The sequence below is a fragment of the Pseudochaenichthys georgianus genome, unplaced genomic scaffold (genome assembly GCF_902827115.2).
Source record: "Pseudochaenichthys georgianus unplaced genomic scaffold, fPseGeo1.2 scaffold_449_arrow_ctg1, whole genome shotgun sequence".
Lineage (NCBI taxonomy): Eukaryota > Metazoa > Chordata > Actinopteri > Perciformes > Channichthyidae > Pseudochaenichthys > Pseudochaenichthys georgianus.
Genome location: NW_027263014.1, coordinates 33,795 through 50,608, shown reverse-complemented (window position 1 = coordinate 50,608; position 16,814 = coordinate 33,795). Strand labels below are relative to the sequence as shown.

The 16,814-nt window shown below is 40.7% G+C and overlaps 3 protein-coding genes across 3 annotated transcripts; all 3 read right to left on the bottom strand.

The window, feature by feature from the left end:
• Positions 1–417: 417 nt before the first annotated feature.
• LOC117442646 (gamma-crystallin M2-like) lies at positions 418–1,179 on the bottom strand. Its single transcript, XM_034078607.2, has 3 exons — positions 1,138–1,179; positions 791–1,033; positions 418–693 (listed from the first exon to the last, which is right to left on the bottom strand). Exons 1-3 carry the CDS (start codon positions 1,168–1,170, stop codon positions 418–420), a joined length of 552 nt encoding a protein of 183 aa, XP_033934498.1. The 5' UTR covers positions 1,171–1,179.
• Positions 1,180–9,010: 7,831 nt separating this feature from the next.
• Positions 9,011–9,763, bottom strand: LOC117442649 (gamma-crystallin M3-like). Its single transcript, XM_034078610.1, has 3 exons — positions 9,731–9,763; positions 9,384–9,626; positions 9,011–9,286 (listed from the first exon to the last, which is right to left on the bottom strand). The coding sequence occupies exons 1-3, from the start codon at positions 9,761–9,763 to the stop codon at positions 9,011–9,013; spliced, it is 552 nt and encodes a 183-aa protein (XP_033934501.1).
• Positions 9,764–13,175: 3,412 nt separating this feature from the next.
• On the bottom strand, positions 13,176–13,931 carry LOC117442638 (gamma-crystallin M3-like). The gene is made up of 3 exons (XM_034078600.1): positions 13,899–13,931; positions 13,552–13,794; positions 13,176–13,454 (listed from the first exon to the last, which is right to left on the bottom strand). Exons 1-3 carry the CDS (start codon positions 13,929–13,931, stop codon positions 13,176–13,178), a joined length of 555 nt encoding a protein of 184 aa, XP_033934491.1.
• Positions 13,932–16,814: the final 2,883 nt, after the last annotated feature.

Sequence of the window (16,814 nt, the reverse complement as noted above, 5' to 3'; positions counted from 1 at the left end):
ATATAACCGTAAAATTGCAACACAAATCCAAAACCATGACAAGTTTACTAAATACAAAGTTTACTGAATAAAAATAATACCTTAGCTTAAAAATGTAATAATCTCATTTTTATTTAATTACCCAAAGTTTTGTCACGTCATCAACCCAGTGTATTTATCCGTCATCCAATATCAATTGTGGCATTCTATGTTTTTTGTTGTTGTCAACCTTGCAACACATTTCTCATCAGATATAAAACATGTTAGTATCAACATTTGCATTGCTAATAGTTGCCTACTGTCAAATAAATCTTATATAATTAATTTCAATTAATAATGTGTGATTTTAACAGTTGGACAATAAGCATGACAAAAGTCACATTCAAGGTTAATTTTTTATTTGGCATTTTATAAATTCAGGAAACATTCAGTGAACATTTAGCAGGAATCGGTGATACGCCTCATGCTCATGAACCTCTGGCCGCTCATGCCCATGTCCATGAAGTTCCTGTACTCTCCGGGCCTCATGTACATCATCTTGCCTCTGAACTGGGGCTGCTCGTACATCAGCCAGTGACCGTCCATCACGTTGCAGGACTGGCACTCGTTCATGCGGTAACGGTCCATGACGTTGTCACAGTCCTCCATCATCTCATGACTCTGACCACCGAAGTTCTCCTTCTCATAGATCTTCATCCTGAACTGGCCTCTGTGCTGCTTTGGGGAGAAGAATTATAAATTAATGATTTAATGTAAAGAGTTGTCGGGTGGTCACCCATAGTAGAATCGTCGGTTACAGTTGTATACCCACCATGGGGATCATACGGCAAGACTTGATGCAGTCCCTCATTCCCATCATGCTCATGCAGTCGGAGTACTCGCCCCTCTTCATGAAGTACTGGTTTCCCATGTAGTTGGAACGATCGTAGACCATGAAGCAGCCGCTCTCCACCCTGCAGGACTGGCTCCTGCTCAGGGAGGAGGACATGTCAGAGCAGTCATTCATGCACTCATAAGAACGACCCTGGAAGTTCTTCTCCTCGTAGAAGGTGATCTGAAAGAAGGGAATTGTAATGGTTAGAAATAGATTAGCTCGGAATAAACTGTGATATTGCAAACAGTAATTCCAGATTATTACAAAAAAACTTCTAAAAGTACCTTGCCCCTCATGTTCATGCCGGTGTTGCTCATGTTGGCTGTAGATGTGCTGTTGCTGTGAACTGATATCCTACTTGGTCAACCCTTGTCTTTTATACCTGACTAACGTAAATAATGAGGGACCCCTCCCCCTCAGAGAACCCCCTATTCAGCAATTTACCATTGAAGCCAACAGAATTGGTTCATTTTGCAGGGACCTGGTATTTTGTAGTAGAGGACAACTGATGCTTCACAATGATCTGACAAAAATACTAGCATGTTCTTTGCCCTTTTCCCAAGTATGACACACTGCTTTGTACAAACTGATTGTTCATTCACATTTACATTATTGTTCTCCTGACAGTTAACAACGCAAAGGCTCCCTCAACTAAAAGCAATTTTTCCATTGGATTTCAGTCTATTGCAGAGAGAAGCTGGAAAACACACACTTATGATACTTACATGTTTGTTCAGAAGGATAACCTCCACATATTAATACTACATTAGTGATTGTCAACCATTTGTTGGAGATAAATATTCAAACTGGAGCCAGAAACCACCAGGAGACAAGAGTTGCAATTTCTTTGCTTTATTTATCGGGCTATTCAGTTGTTGAGATGGTAGCTATTGCCAATGAGGACAAGAGGGCATGCATGGTCAATTGGCTGTAATGGAATATCTCTGAGATGGTGAAACTGCTCTTGTAACTGTTGTACAGGGTATGTGTTCTCTGAAAGACCGAGATGTTCAGCAGTGAATGCTCCGTTGAAGACATGCCTTTCAGTTCGCTGGTCAATAGGGGAAATTCCAAAGGAAACAGTTGCTCCAATTACTTGCACTATATCCTGCCGCACTGTGCGTAGTGAGATTGTTTCAGGCTGTGTTGAGAGACCCAAACACTGGACAGCAAAGGAGAGCAGGATGGATCGATCAGCACCATCATCAAAGACTGCATGAGTTGTGAGGGTCCTGTCCCCGTTGTGGAAAAGTACATTGACAGCTTTCAACATGACTTGATGGGAGCGGTTAGGTTTGTCCATGGAGAGAACCTCTGAGGAGGGGGATGTGTACATCACTGAAGCTGATTTGTTTGAATTAAAGTCATGGAGAATAGTCAAGTGAATGTCCTTGCATACATGACATGGCCTTCTTTAAGGTGCATTTGTCCATTTTATGGATTATTCCGCATTTAATGCATCTGTCTTTCTCTCTGATCCATTTTGTATTGTTTATTTTGGAGAGTCCTTTGAATTATGTGCATGAACCAAGGAAACGATATAACTATATTAGAGCCTGTATACGGAAACTTGATGTTGACTTGCTGAAGTGTGTCCTCTTACTACTTAAACTATGCGATACTTGGGATGCTGCCTTCTGCCGTGGAAAACCATAGTAATCAGGGCAAGGCAAGGCAAGTTTATTTATATATCACCTTTCAACACAAGGCAATTCAAGGTGCTTTACAAAAATGAAAGGTATTCAGACAAAGGCATTTAAAAACAGTAAAAGATAATAAAAGAAAATAAAATAAAAGATACATGAATAAAAAGTTACAGTGCATTAAAATATGAATGGTTCACACAGAAGTTCCACTTTACTGATGAACACAACGGCTCAGTTTCAATTCAAATTAAAAGCAGCGACAAAAAGAAAAGTATTCAGCCTGGATTTAAAAGTAGCCAGAGTTGCAGCAGACCTGCAGGTTTCTGGGAGTTTGTTCCAGATATTTGGAGCAGAATAACTGAACGCTGCTTTACCATGTTTAGTTCTGACTCTGGGGACAGAAAGCTGACCAGTCCCTGAAGACCTGAGAGATCTGGATGGTTCATAATATAGCAGGAGGTCAGAAATGTATTTTGGGCCTAAACCATTCAGTGCTTTATAAACCAGCAGCAGTATTTTGAAATATATTCTTTGACACACAGGAAGCCAGTGTAAAGACTTCAGAACAGGAGTGATGTGATCCACTTTCTTAGTGTTAGTGAGGACTCGAGCAGCGGCGTTCTGAATCAGCTGCAGCTTTCTAATAGATTTTTTCAATCAATCAATGTTTACTTATATAGCCCAATATCACAAATGTTACATTTGTCTCAGTGGTCTTCACAGTGTGTTCAGAATATCAGTATGACAATACGACACCCTCTGTCCTTAGACCCTCACATCGTACAAGGAAAAACTTCCGAAGAAAACCCAGTTTAAAGGGAAAAATGGGAGAAACCTCAGGGAGAGCAACAGAGGAGGGATCCCTCTCCCAGGACGGACAGACGTGCAATAGATGCCGTGTGTAAATTGAAAAGATAATACATTTGCAACATAGGTAGTCGAAATTTTTGGAAATGCATGTGTGTATAATAGGAAGATGAATCCACAAGGATTTCCATCCAGGACCGATGATCCAGGACCACAGCCACGACTCGCGATCCAGGGCTCGCGATCCAGGACACAGGACCGCAGGATCATCCATGACTCCGGATCCCGGCGTATATAGACACCAAAAAGAAAGACATTTGGGGAAGCTGGGTTAATCGGAACATGAGAGTACACAGGTATAGACAGAGAGAAGGAAGAAGTAAGATGTCCCCCGACAAACTAAGCCTATATCAGCAAAACTAGGGGGTGAATCTAATCAGCCCTAACTATAAGCTTTATCAAAAAGGAAGGTCTTAAGCGCACTCTTAAAAACGGATAGGGTGTCTGCCGCCCGAACACAAACTGGAAGCTGATTCCACAAATGTGGAGCTTGATAAGAAAAGGCTCTGGCTCCCATTGTACTTTTAGAGACTCTAGGAACAACCAACAACCCTGCATTCTTGGAACGCAATGCCCTAGTAGGACAGTAGGGTATAATGAGTTATTTAAGGTAAGATGGCGCTTGCCCATTAAGGGCTTTGTAGGCGAGAAGAAGAATTTTAAATTCTATCCTGTGTTCTATAGGGAGCCAGTGTAAGGCAGCCAGAACAGGAGTAATGTGGTCCCTTTTCCTAACTCTGGTTAGTACACGAGCCGCAGCATTTTGAATCAGCTGAAGCGACTTGACTGACTTCTTGGTACTCCCTGATAATAAAGAGTTACAATAATCCAGCCTAGAAGTAACAAATGCCTGGACTAGTTTCTCTGCATCGTTTTGAGGCAAGATATGCCTGATTTTTGCAATGTTACGTAGATGGAAGTAGGTGGTCCTTGAAATTGATTTTATGTGGGCGTTAAAGGATAAATCCTGATCAAATATAACACCAAGATTCCTTACAGTCTCACTGGAGGCCAAATTAATGCCATTCATAGTTAGTATATCTTTAGATAATTTGTTTCGTAGATTCTTCGGGCCAAGTACAATAACTTCAGTTTTGGTCGTGTTTAACATCAAAAAGTGTAAGGTCATCCACGTTTTTAAATCCTTAAGGCAGTCTTGAATTTTATTTAGATGATTAATTTCATCAGGCTTGATTGATAAATATAGTTGAGTATCATCCGCATAACAATGAAAGTTTACAGAATGATTCCTTATAATATTGCCTAACGGAAGCATATATAATGTGAACAAAATAGGTCCGAGCACTGAGCCCTGTGGCACTCCATGGCTAACTTTGGTTTGCGTGGAAGATTCATCGTTAACATGTACAAACTGAGAGCGTTCAGATAGATAGGACCTAAACCAGCCTAAAGCAGTTCCCTGTATGCCAATTAAGTGCTCTAGTCTTTGCAATAGGATATCATGGTCGATAGTATCAAATGCAGCACTGAGATCGAGCAAAACAAGAATAGAGACAAGTCCCTTGTCTGAGGCTATTAGAATGTCATTTGTGACTTTAACCAGAGCTGTCTCTGTACTATGATGTGTTCTAAAGCCAGACTGAAAATCTTCAAATAAATCATTGTTTTTTAAGTAATCACACAACTGTTTTGCGACCGTTTTCTCAAGAATTTTTGAGAGGAACGGAAGATTAGAAATAGGTCTATAGTTGGCTAAAACCTCTGGATCGAGGTTCTGCTTTTTAAGAAGCGGTTGTGGAACATAGCCTGATAATAAAGACATATTCATAATATTTAATAAAGAAGTGCTAATTAATGGAAAAACTTCCTTCAACAGCTTAGTTGGAATTGGGTCTAACATGCACGTTGATGGTTTAGAAGAGAGAATCATTGAATATAATTGTTCAAGGTTTATGGCTGAAAAGCATTCTAGTTTACTATCTAGTGTAATATTAGAACTTACGTTTCCGGGAGCTGTTGATAACACTATACTGGTCAAAGGCAAGAGGTCATTAATTTTGTTTCTAAGAGTAATAATTTTATCGTTAAAAAAGCACATAAAATCATTACTACTGAGTGCTATGGGAATAGAAGGCTCAATCGAGCTGTGGCTCTCTGTCAGCCTGGCTACAGTGCTGAAAAGAAATCTTGTATTATTCTTATTCTCATCTATTAATGAAGAGTTGCTCTCGCTTTACGCAGTGCTTTCTTATATTCATTGAGAGTAATATGCCAAATTAAACGAGATTCTTCAAGTTTAGTGGAACGCCATATCCTTTCAAGTTGGCTAGACTTTTGCTTTATTTTGCGGGTTTCGGCATTATGCCATGGAGCTAATCTGTTGTTTTATTTTCTTCTTTTTCAAAGGAGCAACAGAGTCTAATTGTATTCGCAGCGCATCTATAGCACTATCAACAACATGATCAATTTGGGGTGGTGTACATTTTGTATACGTTTCCTCCCCTACATGCAGACATGCTATCGAGTTAAGTATTGGTGGAATCTCTTCCTTAAATGTGACTATAGCACTAACAGATAGGTTTCTGCTGCAAGAGCTTTTGACTAATGCTTTGTAGTCTCGTAATAGTACTTCAAAAGTTACTAAGAAATGGTCGGATAAAGCAGGATTATGCGGTTCGACTAATAGTTGCTCAATTTCAATACCATAAGTCAGAACAAGGTCGAGAGTGTGATTATAGCAGTGGGTTGGTTTATTTACACTCTGACAGAAACCAACAGAATCTCATATAGAGTTAAATGCAACAGTAAGGCTATTTTTATCATCGTCAACATGAATATTAAAGTCACCTACGATAATTACTTTGTCTGTTTTAAGAACCAAAGTTGATAAAACTCAGAGAATTCTGAATAAGGACCTGGTGCACGACACACTGTAACAAATAAGATTGGCTGCAAAGTTTTCCAGGTCGGATGCGTAAGACTAAACACAAGGCTTTCAAAGGAGGTATAATTTAATTTTGGTTTATTATTGATAAGTAAACTTGAGTCAAAGATTGCTGCAACTCCACCTCCTCGGCCCGTGCCTCGAGCAATATGAGTGTTGATATGGCTGGGTGGAGTGGCCTCATTTATGCTGACATATTCTTCATGTCTCAACCAAGTTTCAGTGAGACGGCATATATCAATATTATAATCTGATATTAAATTATTTACCAATATTGCTTTAGATGCTAGAGATCTTGTGTTTAAGAGAACACATTTAATCTTCCTGTTTTGTTGCACTGTAGTAGTTGTTACATTTACTTTTATTAGGTTATTATGTATGACACCTCTATTAGGTTTTACCTTAAATTGTCCTTGGGCAGACACACACCGCTAATATTGGGTATTTTATTGGGTTCGGGATTCCTATGGATGACTGCCTAGTAGAGAGTAGAGAGCGCAGAGAAGCGTGTAAGACTGCGACTCCGCCTCCTGGTCTCAACTCCAGTTTGTCATGGATTAAGTCCACAAAGCCCTGAAATGTTTGCCGAGATGAGATCTGCACCTTCCAAAGTAGGATGAATGCCGTCTCTCTTAATCAGACCAGGTTTTCCCCAGAAGGCTGTCCAATTATTTACGATAATTATTTACGACTTCAGAACAGGAGTGATGTGATCCACTTTCTTAGTGTTAGTGAGGACTCGAGCAGCGGCGTTCTGAATCAGCTGCAGCTTTCTAATAGATGTTTTAGTGAGACCTGTGAAGACACCATTGCAGTAGTCGAGCCTACTGAAGATAAAAGCATGGACAAGTTTTTCCAGGGGGCCGTCTATCTCTTTTGGGTCTAGCCCCTAGGTCTTGATGGCTAATTGGCTTTGTCAGGGCTTTGGCTAATGCTTCCAGGGATACTGATGGCAGAATTTGGTGCTTTGGATGAGAGGTGGGCAATAAGGGTTCAGGTGAAAGGCTCTGGGACACCTTCGGATCCATCCATGTTCTCAGTGGCCTGACTTCCATTGTTGGGTTCATCCATTGTCTGCATGCCATCAGTCTCTGAATCAGTCATTTGTTCACTTTGTGGAGTGTGGCTCAGTCTCTGGCTCGAAGGACCATTTGCTGCAGAGGTGACAATGTACAACATTAACATATGACAAATACTATATGCTGTATTTAAAGTAGAGAGCTGTGCTGATTTAAAAGAGGTAATGTGGAGAAGAAATGTGCAAAAAATGTATTTAAATAACAAGATGTTGTTCGCATTGTGTTATGTGCATTAATGTAATGCATAATGTTTTTTCTGGGATGGATAAAAGTCAGTTTCAGTGGGGGTCCTGGGCCTTGTTGATGAGGCCAGTAGCAGAGGGGAAGAAACTGTTCAGGTGGAGAGAGGTTTTGGTCCTGATGGAGTGCAGCCTCCTGCCACAGTGGAGTGGGGTCAACAGTTTGTGTCCAGTTCAGTCTAGTACTGTCAGGGTTGGAGAAAATAGGACCCAAATGCAGGAAAAGGCATGTAACAAAAAGCTAGCTTTAATAACAAGCCGATGATACGGACAAACGGGTAACAACTAAAACAGCAAATCGAGGAGCACGAGGAACAGGAACAAACTTACAACAGGTACCGGCAGGTAACGTGGATGAGAAAGACGACGACCGAACAGGGAGCAAAAGGGAAGACAAGACTAAATACACAGAAGGGTAATCACAGTAAAAGACACAGCTGGGCAGGGGAGGCAGAAACACAAGGGGGGGGGGGGGGCAACAGGTGAACACAATGAGACAATTATACACAGGGGAGCAAATACACGGAAGGAAGACCATGACACGGGGATTTGGTAACACTTTACAATAAGACTACCCTTATAAAGGTTTTACGAATAGTTTGTAATTAATTAATTATTAGGTTGTGAATACTTTATAAATCATTAATAAGCTTTTATAAGACATGAGATAAACGGGGCAACTGTGACCGGTTGCTTGCCAAATAGTGAGCCCACATGTATCTGTACTGCTAAGTCTTATATTGGCTACCTAGCTAACTTCGTCTCCTTCATCAGCCAGCATCCTTGGTATCTGTTGTTCATTGAGTTGATTCTCGCTAAGTAGCCAATATAAGACCAAATAATGAGCCTGTGTTGATGTATGAAAACTATGTTAGAACTGGTTTATAAATGGTTCTTAATAATTAATAAAGTGTTTACAACCTAATACATAACCTAATTATAAACTCTTTCTGAATCCTTTATAAGGGTTAGTCTTATTGTAAAGTGGTACCCAGAATTTCAAAATATAACCGTAAAATTGCAACACAAATCCAAAACCATGACAAGTTTACTAAATACAAAGTTTACTGAATACAAATAATACCTTAGCTTAAAAATGTAATAATCTCATTTTTATTTAATTACCCAAAGTTTTGTCACGTCATCAACCCAGTGTATTTATCCGTCATCCAATATCAATTGTGGCATTCTATGTTTTTTGTTGTTGTCAACCATGCAACACATTTCTCATCAGATATAAAACATGTTAGTATCAACATTTGCATTGCTAATAGTTGCCGACTGTCAAATAAATCTTATATAATTAATTTCAATTAATAATGTGTGATTTTAACAGTTGGACAATAAGCATGACAAAAGTCACATTCAAGGTTAATTTTTTATTTGGCATTTTATAAATTCAGGAAACATTCAGTGAACATTTAGCAGGAATCGGTGATACGCCTCATGCTCATGAACCTCTGGCCGCTCATGCCCATGTCCATGAAGTTCCTGTACTCTCCGGGCCTCATGTACATCATCTTGCCTCTGAACTGGGGCTGCTCGTACATCAGCCAGTGACCGTCCATCACGTTGCAGGACTGGCACTCGTTCATGCGGTAACGGTCCATGACGTTGTCACAGTCCTCCATCATCTCGTGACTCTGACCACCGAAGTTCTCCTTCTCATAGATCTTCATCCTGAACTGGCCTCTGTGCTGCTTTGGGGAGAATAATTATAAATTAATGATTTAATGTAAAGAGTTGTCGGGTGGTCACCCATAGTAGAATCGTCGGTTACAGTTGTATACCCACCATGGGGATCATACGGCAAGACTTGATGCAGTCCCTCATTCCCATCATGCTCATGCAGTCGGAGTACTCGCCCCTCTTCATGAAGTACTGGTTTCCCATGTAGTTGGAACGATCGTAGACCATGAAGCAGCCGCTCTCCACCCTGCAGGACTGGCTCCTGCTCAGGGAGGAGGACATGTCAGAGCAGTCATTCGTGCACTCATAAGAACGACCCTGGAAGTTCTTCTCCTCGTAGAAGGTGATCTGAAAGAAGGGAATTGTAATGGTTAGAAATAGCTTAGCTAGGAATAAACTGTAATATTGCAAACAGTAATTCCTGATTATTACAAAAAAACTTCTAAAAGTACCTTGCCCCTCATGTTCATGCCGGTGTTGGTCATGTTGGCTGTAGATGTGCTGTTGCTGTGAACTGATATCCTACCTGGTCAATCCTTGTCTTTTATACCTGACTAATGTAAATAATTAGTGACCCCTCCCCCTCAGAGAACCCCCTATTCAGCAACTTACCATTGAAGCCCACAGAATGCAGAGAATTAGTTCATTTTGCAGGGACCTGGTATTTTGTAGTAGAGGACAACTGATGTTTCACAATGATCTGACAAAAAGACTAGCATGTTCTTTGCCCTTTTCCTAAGTATGACACACTGCTTTGTACAAACTGATTGTTCATTCACATTTACATTATTGTTCCCCTGACAGTTAACAACGCAAAGGCTCCCTCAACTAAAAGCAATGATTTTTCCATTGGATTTCAGTCTATTGCAGAGAGAAGCTGGAAAACACACACTTATGATACTTACATTTGCAACCTTGCAACACATTTCTCATCAGATATAAAACATTTTAGTATCAACATAGTTGCCGACTGTCAAATAAATCTTATATAATTAATTTCAATTAATAATGTGTGATTTTAACAGTTGGACAATAAGCATGACAAAAGAAACGTTTGTTCAGAAGGATAACCTCCACATATTAATACTACATTAGTGATTGTCGACCATTTGTTGGAGATACATGTTCAAACTGGAGCCACAAACCACCAGGAGACAAGAGTTGCAATTTCTTTGCTTTATTTATCGGGGTATTCAGTTGTTGAGATGGTAGCTATTGCCAATGAGGACAAGAGGGCATGCATGGTCAATTGGCTGTAATGGAATATCTCTGAGATGGTGGAACTGCTCTTGTAACTGTTGTACAGGGTATATGTGCTCTGAAAGACCGAGATGTTCAGCAGTGAATGCTCCGTTGAAGACATGCCTTTCAGTTCGCTGGTCAATAGGGGAAATTCCAAAGGAAACAGTTGCTCCAATTACTTGCACTATATCCTGCCGCACTGTGCGTAGTGAGATTGTTTCAGGCTGTGTTGAGAGACCCAAACACTGGACAGCAAAGGAGAGCAGGATGGATCGATCAGCACCATCATCAAGGACTGCATGAGTTGTGAGGGTCCTGTCCCCGTTGGGGAGAAGTACATTGACAGCTTTCAACATGACTTGATGGGAGCGGTTAGGTTTGTCCATGTAGAGAACCTCTGAGGAGGGGGATGTGTACATCACTGTAGCTGATTTGTTTGAATTAAAGTCATGGAGAATAGTCAAGTGAATGTCCTTGCATACATTACATGGCCTTCTTTTAGCTGCATTTGTCCATTTTATAGATTATTCCGCATTTAACGCATCCGTCTTTCTCTCTGATCCATTTTGTAATGTTTATTTTGGAGAGTCCTTTGAATTATGTGCATGAACCAAGGAAACAATATAACTATATTAGAGCCTGTATACGGAAACTTGATGCTGACTTGCTGAAGTGTGTCCTCTTACTACTTAAGCTATGAGATACTTGGGATGCTGCCTTCTGCCGTGGAAAACCATAGTAATCAGGGGGCCGTCTATCTCTTTTGGGTCTAGCCCCTAGGTCTTGATGGCTAATTGGCTTTGTCAGGGCTTTGGCTAATGCTTCCAGGGATACTGATGGCAGAATTTGGTGCTTTGGATGAGAGGTGGGCAATAAGGGTTCAGGTGAAAGGCTAGGCTCTGGGACACCTTCGGATCCATCCATGTTCTCAGTAGAAAGGGCCTGAATTCCATTGTTGGGTTCATCCATTGTCTGTATGCCATCAGTCTCTGAATCAGTCATTTGTTCACTGTGTGGAGTGTGGCTCAGTCTCTGTCTCGAAGGACCATTTGCTGCAGAGGTGACAATGTACTATATTCACATATGACAAATACTATATGCTGTATTTAAAGTAGAGAGCTGTGCTGATTTAAAAGAGGTAATGTGGAGAAGAAATGTGCAAAAAAATAATTTAAATAACAAGATGTTGTTCGCATTATGTTATGTGCATTAATGTAATGCATAATGTTTTTTCTGGGATGGATACAAGTCAGTTTCAGTGGGGGTCCTGGGCCTTGTTGATGAGGCCAGTAGCAGAGGGGAAGAAACTGTTCAGGTGGAGAGAGGTTTTGGTCCTGATGGAGCGCAGCCTCCTGCCAGAGTGGAGCGGGGTGAACAGTTTGTGTCCAGTTCAGTCTAGTACTGTCAGGGTTGGAGAAAATAGGACCCAAATGCAGGAAAAGGCATGTAACAAAAAGCTAGCTTTAATAAAGAGCCGATGATACAGACAAACAGGTAACAACTAAAACAGCAAATCGAGGAGCACGAGGAACAGGAACAAACTTACAACAGGTACCGGCAGGTAAGGTGGATGAGAAAGACGACTACCGAACAGGGAGCAAAAGGGAAGACAAGACTAAATACACAGAAGGGTAATCACAGTAAAAGACACAGCTGGGCAGGGGAGGCAGAAACACAAGGGGGGGGGGGGGCAACAGGTGAACACAATGAGACAATTATACACAGGAGGGCAAATACACGGAAGGAAGACCATGACACGGGGAGAACAGAATTTGGTAACACTTTACAATAAGACTACCCTTATAAAGGTTTTACGAATAGTTTGTAATTAATTTATTATTAGGTTGTGAATACTTTATAAATCATTAATAAGCTTTTATAAGACATGAGATAAACAGGGCAACTGTGACCGGTTGCTTGCCAAATAGTGAGCCAACATTTATCTGTACTGCTAAGTCTTATATTAGCTACCTAGCTAACTTCGTCTCCTTCATCAGCCAGCATCCTTGGTATCTGTTGTTCACTGAGTTGATTCTCGCTAATTAGCCAATATAAGACTTGGTCATCTTGCCAAATAGTGAGCCTGTGTTGATGTATGAAAACTATGTTAGAACTGGTTTATAAATGGTTCTTAATGATTAATAGTGTTTACAACCTATTTCATAACCTAATTATAAACTCTTAATGAATCCTTTATAAGGGTTAGTCTTATTGTAAAGTGGTACCCAGAATTTCAAAATATAACCGTAAAATTGCAACACAAATCCAAAACCATGACAAGTTTACTAAATACAAAGTTTACTGAATACAAATAATACCTTAGCTTAAAAATGTAATAATCTCATTTTTATTTAATTACCCAAAGTTTTGTCACGTCATCAACCCAGTGTATTTATCCGTCATCCAATATCAATTGTGGCATTCTATGTTTTTTGTTGTTGTCAACCTTGCAACACATTTCTCATCAGATATAAAACATGTTAGTATCAACATTTTCATTGCTAATAGTTGCCTACTGTCAAATAAATCTTATATAATTAATTTCAATTAATAATGTGTGATTTTAACAGTTGGACAATAAGCATGACAAAAGTCACATTCAAGGTTAATTTTTTATTTGGCATTTTATAAATTCAGGAAACATTCAGTGAACATTTAGTTGCAGGAATCGGTGATACGCCTCATGCTCATGAACCTCTGGTCGCTCATGCCCATGTCCATGAAGTTCCTGTACTCTCCGGGCCTCATGTACATCATCTTGCCTCTGAACTGGGGCTGCTCGTACATCAGCCAGTGACCGTCCATCACGTTGCAGGACTGGCACTCGTTCATGCGGTAATGCTCCATGATGTTGTCACAGTCCTCCATCATCTCGTGACTCTGACCACCGAAGTTCTCCTTCTCATAGATCTTCATCCTGAACTGGCCTCTGTGCTGCTTTGGGGAGAAGAATTATAAATTAATGATTTAATGTAAAGAGTTGTCGGGTGGTCACCCATAGTAGAATCGTCGGTTACAGTTGTATACCCACCATGGGGATCATACGGCAAGACTTGATGTTCTCCCTCATTCCCATCATGCTCATGCAGTCGGAGTACTCGCCCCTCTTCATGAAGTACTGGTTTCCCATGTAGTTGGAACGATCGTAGACCATGAAGCAGCCGCTCTCCACCCTGCAGGACTGGCTCCTGCTCAGGGAGGAGGACATGTCAGAGCAGTCATTTGTGCACTCATAAGAACGACCCTGGAAGTTCTTCTCCTCGTAGAAGGTGATCTGAAAGAAGGGAATTGTAATGGTTAGAAATAGATTAGCTCGGAATAAACTGTGATATTGCAAACAGTAATTCCTGATTATTACATAAAGACTTCTGAAAGTACCTTGCCCCTCATGTTCATGCCGGTGTTGGTCATGTTGGCTGTAGATGTGCTGTTGCTTTGAACTGATATCCTACCTGGTCAACCCTTGTCTTTTATACCTGACTAACGTGAATAATTAGTGACCCCTCCCCCTCAGAGAACCCCCTATTCAGCAACTTACCATTGAAGCCAACAGAATGCAGAGAATTATTTCATTTTGCAGGGACCTGGTATTTTGTAGTAGAGGACAACTGATGCTTCACAATGATCTGACAAAAAGACTAGCATGTTCTTTGCCCTTTTCCCAAGTATGACACACTGCTTTGTACAAACTGATTGTTCATTCACATTTACATTATTGTTCTCCTGACAGTTAACAATGCAAAGGCTCCCTCAACTAAAAGCAATGATTCTTACATTGGATTTCAGTCTATTGCAGAGAGAAGCTGGAAAACACACACTTATGATACTTACATGTTTGTTCAGAAGGATAACCTCCACATATTAATACTACATTAGTGATTGTCAACCATTTGTTGGAGATAAATATTCAAACTGGAGCCACAAACCACCAGGAGACAAGAGTTGCAATTTATTTGCATTATTTATCGGGGTATTCAGTTGTTGAGATGGTAGCTATTGCCAATGAGGACAAGAGGGCATGCATGGTCAATTGGCTGTAATGGAATATCTCTGAGATGGTGAAACTGCTCTTGTAACTGTTGTACAGGGTATGTGTGCTCTGAAAGACCGAGATGTTCAGCAGTGAATGCTCCGTTGAAGACATGCCTTTCAGTTCGCTGGTCAATAGGGGAAATTCCAAAGGAAACAGTTGCTCCAATTACTTGCACTATATCCTGCCGCACTGTGCGTAGTGAGATTGTTTCAGGCTGTGTTGAGAGACCCAAACACTGGACAGCAAAGGAGAGCAGGATGGATCGATCAGCACCATCATCAAGGACTGCATGAGTTGTGAGGGTCCTGTCCCCGTTGTGGAGAAGTACATTGACAGCTTTCAACATGACTTGATGGGAGCGGTTAGGTTTGTCCATGTAGAGAACCTCTGAGGAGGGGGATGTGTACATCACTGTAGCTGATTTGTTTGAATTAAAGTCATGGAGAATAGTCAAGTGAATGTCCTTGCATACATTACATGGCCTTCTTTAAGGTGCATTTGTTCATTTTATGGATTATTCCGCATTTAATGCATCCGTCTTTCTCTCTGATCCATTTTGTAATGTTTATTTTGGAGAGTCCTTTGTATTATGTGCATGAACCAAGGAAACGATATAACTATATTAGAGCCTGTATACGGAAACTTGATGCTGACTTGCTGAAGTGTGTCCTCTTACTACTTAAGCTATGAGATACTTGGGATGCTGCCTTCTGCCGTGGAAAACCATAGTAATCAGGGGGCCGTCTATCTCTTTTGGGTCTAGCCCCTAGGTCTTGATGGCTAATTGGCTTTGTCAGGGCTTTGGCTAATGCTTCCAGGGATACTGATGGCAGAATTTGGTGCTTTGGATGAGAGGTGGGCAATAAGGGTTCAGGTGAAAGGCTAGGCTCTGGGACACCTTCGGATCCATCCATGTTCTCAGTAGAAAGGGCCTGAATTCCATTGTTGGGTTCATCCATTGTCTGTATGCCATCAGTCTCTGAATCAGTCATTTGTTCACTGTGTGGAGTGTGGCTCAGTCTCTGTCTCGAAGGACCATTTGCTGCAGAGGTGACAATGTACTATATTAACATATGACAAATACTATATGCTGTATTTAAAGTAGAGAGCTGTGCTGATTTAAAAGAGGTAATGTGGAGAAGAAATGTGCAAAAAAATAATTTAAATAACAAGATGTTGTTCGCATTATGTTATGTGCATTAATGTAATGCATAATGTTTTTTCTGGGATGGATACAAGTCAGTTTCAGTGGGGGTCCTGGGCCTTGTTGATGAGGCCAGTAGCAGAGGGGAAGAAACTGTTCAGGTGGAGAGAGGTTTTGGTCCTGATGGAGCGCAGCCTCCTGCCAGAGTGGAGCGGGGTGAACAGTTTGTGTCCAGTTCAGTCTAGTACTGTCAGGGTTGGAGAAAATAGGACCCAAATGCAGGAAAAGGCATGTAACAAAAAGCTAGCTTTAATAAAGAGCCGATGATACAGACAAACAGGTAACAACTAAAACAGCAAATCGAGGAGCACGAGGAACAGGAACAAACTTACAACAGGTACCGGCAGGTAAGGTGGATGAGAAAGACGACTACCGAACAGGGAGCAAAAGGGAAGACAAGACTAAATACACAGAAGGGTAATCACAGTAAAAGACACAGCTGGGCAGGGGAGGCAGAAACACAAGGGGGGGGGGGGGGCAACAGGTGAACACAATGAGACAATTATACACAGGAGGGCAAATACACGGAAGGAAGACCATGACACGGGGAGAACAGAATTTGGTAACACTTTACAATAAGACTACCCTTATAAAGGTTTTACGAATAGTTTGTAATTAATTTATTATTAGGTTGTGAATACTTTATAAATCATTAATAAGCTTTTATAAGACATGAGATAAACAGGGCAACTGTGACCGGTTGCTTGCCAAATAGTGAGCCAACATTTATCTGTACTGCTAAGTCTTATATTAGCTACCTAGCTAACTTCGTCTCCTTCATCAGCCAGCATCCTTGGTATCTGTTGTTCACTGAGTTGATTCTCGCTAATTAGCCAATATAAGACTTGGTCATCTTGCCAAATAGTGAGCCTGTGTTGATGTATGAAAACTATGTTAGAACTGGTTTATAAATGGTTCTTAATGATTAATAGTGTTTACAACCTATTTCATAACCTAATTATAAACTCTTAATGAATCCTTTATAAGGGTTAGTCTTATTGTAAAGTGGTACCCAGAATTTCAAAATATAACCGTAAAATTGCAACACAAATCCAAA

What these genes read in the sequence shown, in the direction of transcription:
- LOC117442646 (XM_034078607.2), bottom strand. Translation starts at nt 1,170, where the DNA reads ATGAGCAACACCGGCATGAACATGAGGGGCAAG. An exon ending in GCATGAACATGAGGGGCAAG is followed by an intron (nt 1,034 to 1,137) that starts GTACTTTTAGAA and finishes CCCTTCTTTCAG; the next exon opens with ATCACCTTCTACGAGGAGAA. An exon ending in CTTGCCGTATGATCCCCATG is followed by an intron (nt 694 to 790) that starts GTGGGTATACAA and finishes TCCCCAAAGCAG; the next exon opens with CACAGAGGCCAGTTCAGGAT.
- LOC117442649 (XM_034078610.1), bottom strand. Translation starts at nt 9,763, where the DNA reads ATGACCAACACCGGCATGAACATGAGGGGCAAG. An exon ending in GCATGAACATGAGGGGCAAG is followed by an intron (nt 9,627 to 9,730) that starts GTACTTTTAGAA and finishes CCCTTCTTTCAG; the next exon opens with ATCACCTTCTACGAGGAGAA. An exon ending in CTTGCCGTATGATCCCCATG is followed by an intron (nt 9,287 to 9,383) that starts GTGGGTATACAA and finishes TCCCCAAAGCAG; the next exon opens with CACAGAGGCCAGTTCAGGAT.
- LOC117442638 (XM_034078600.1), bottom strand. Translation starts at nt 13,931, where the DNA reads ATGACCAACACCGGCATGAACATGAGGGGCAAG. An exon ending in GCATGAACATGAGGGGCAAG is followed by an intron (nt 13,795 to 13,898) that starts GTACTTTCAGAA and finishes CCCTTCTTTCAG; the next exon opens with ATCACCTTCTACGAGGAGAA. An exon ending in CTTGCCGTATGATCCCCATG is followed by an intron (nt 13,455 to 13,551) that starts GTGGGTATACAA and finishes TCCCCAAAGCAG; the next exon opens with CACAGAGGCCAGTTCAGGAT.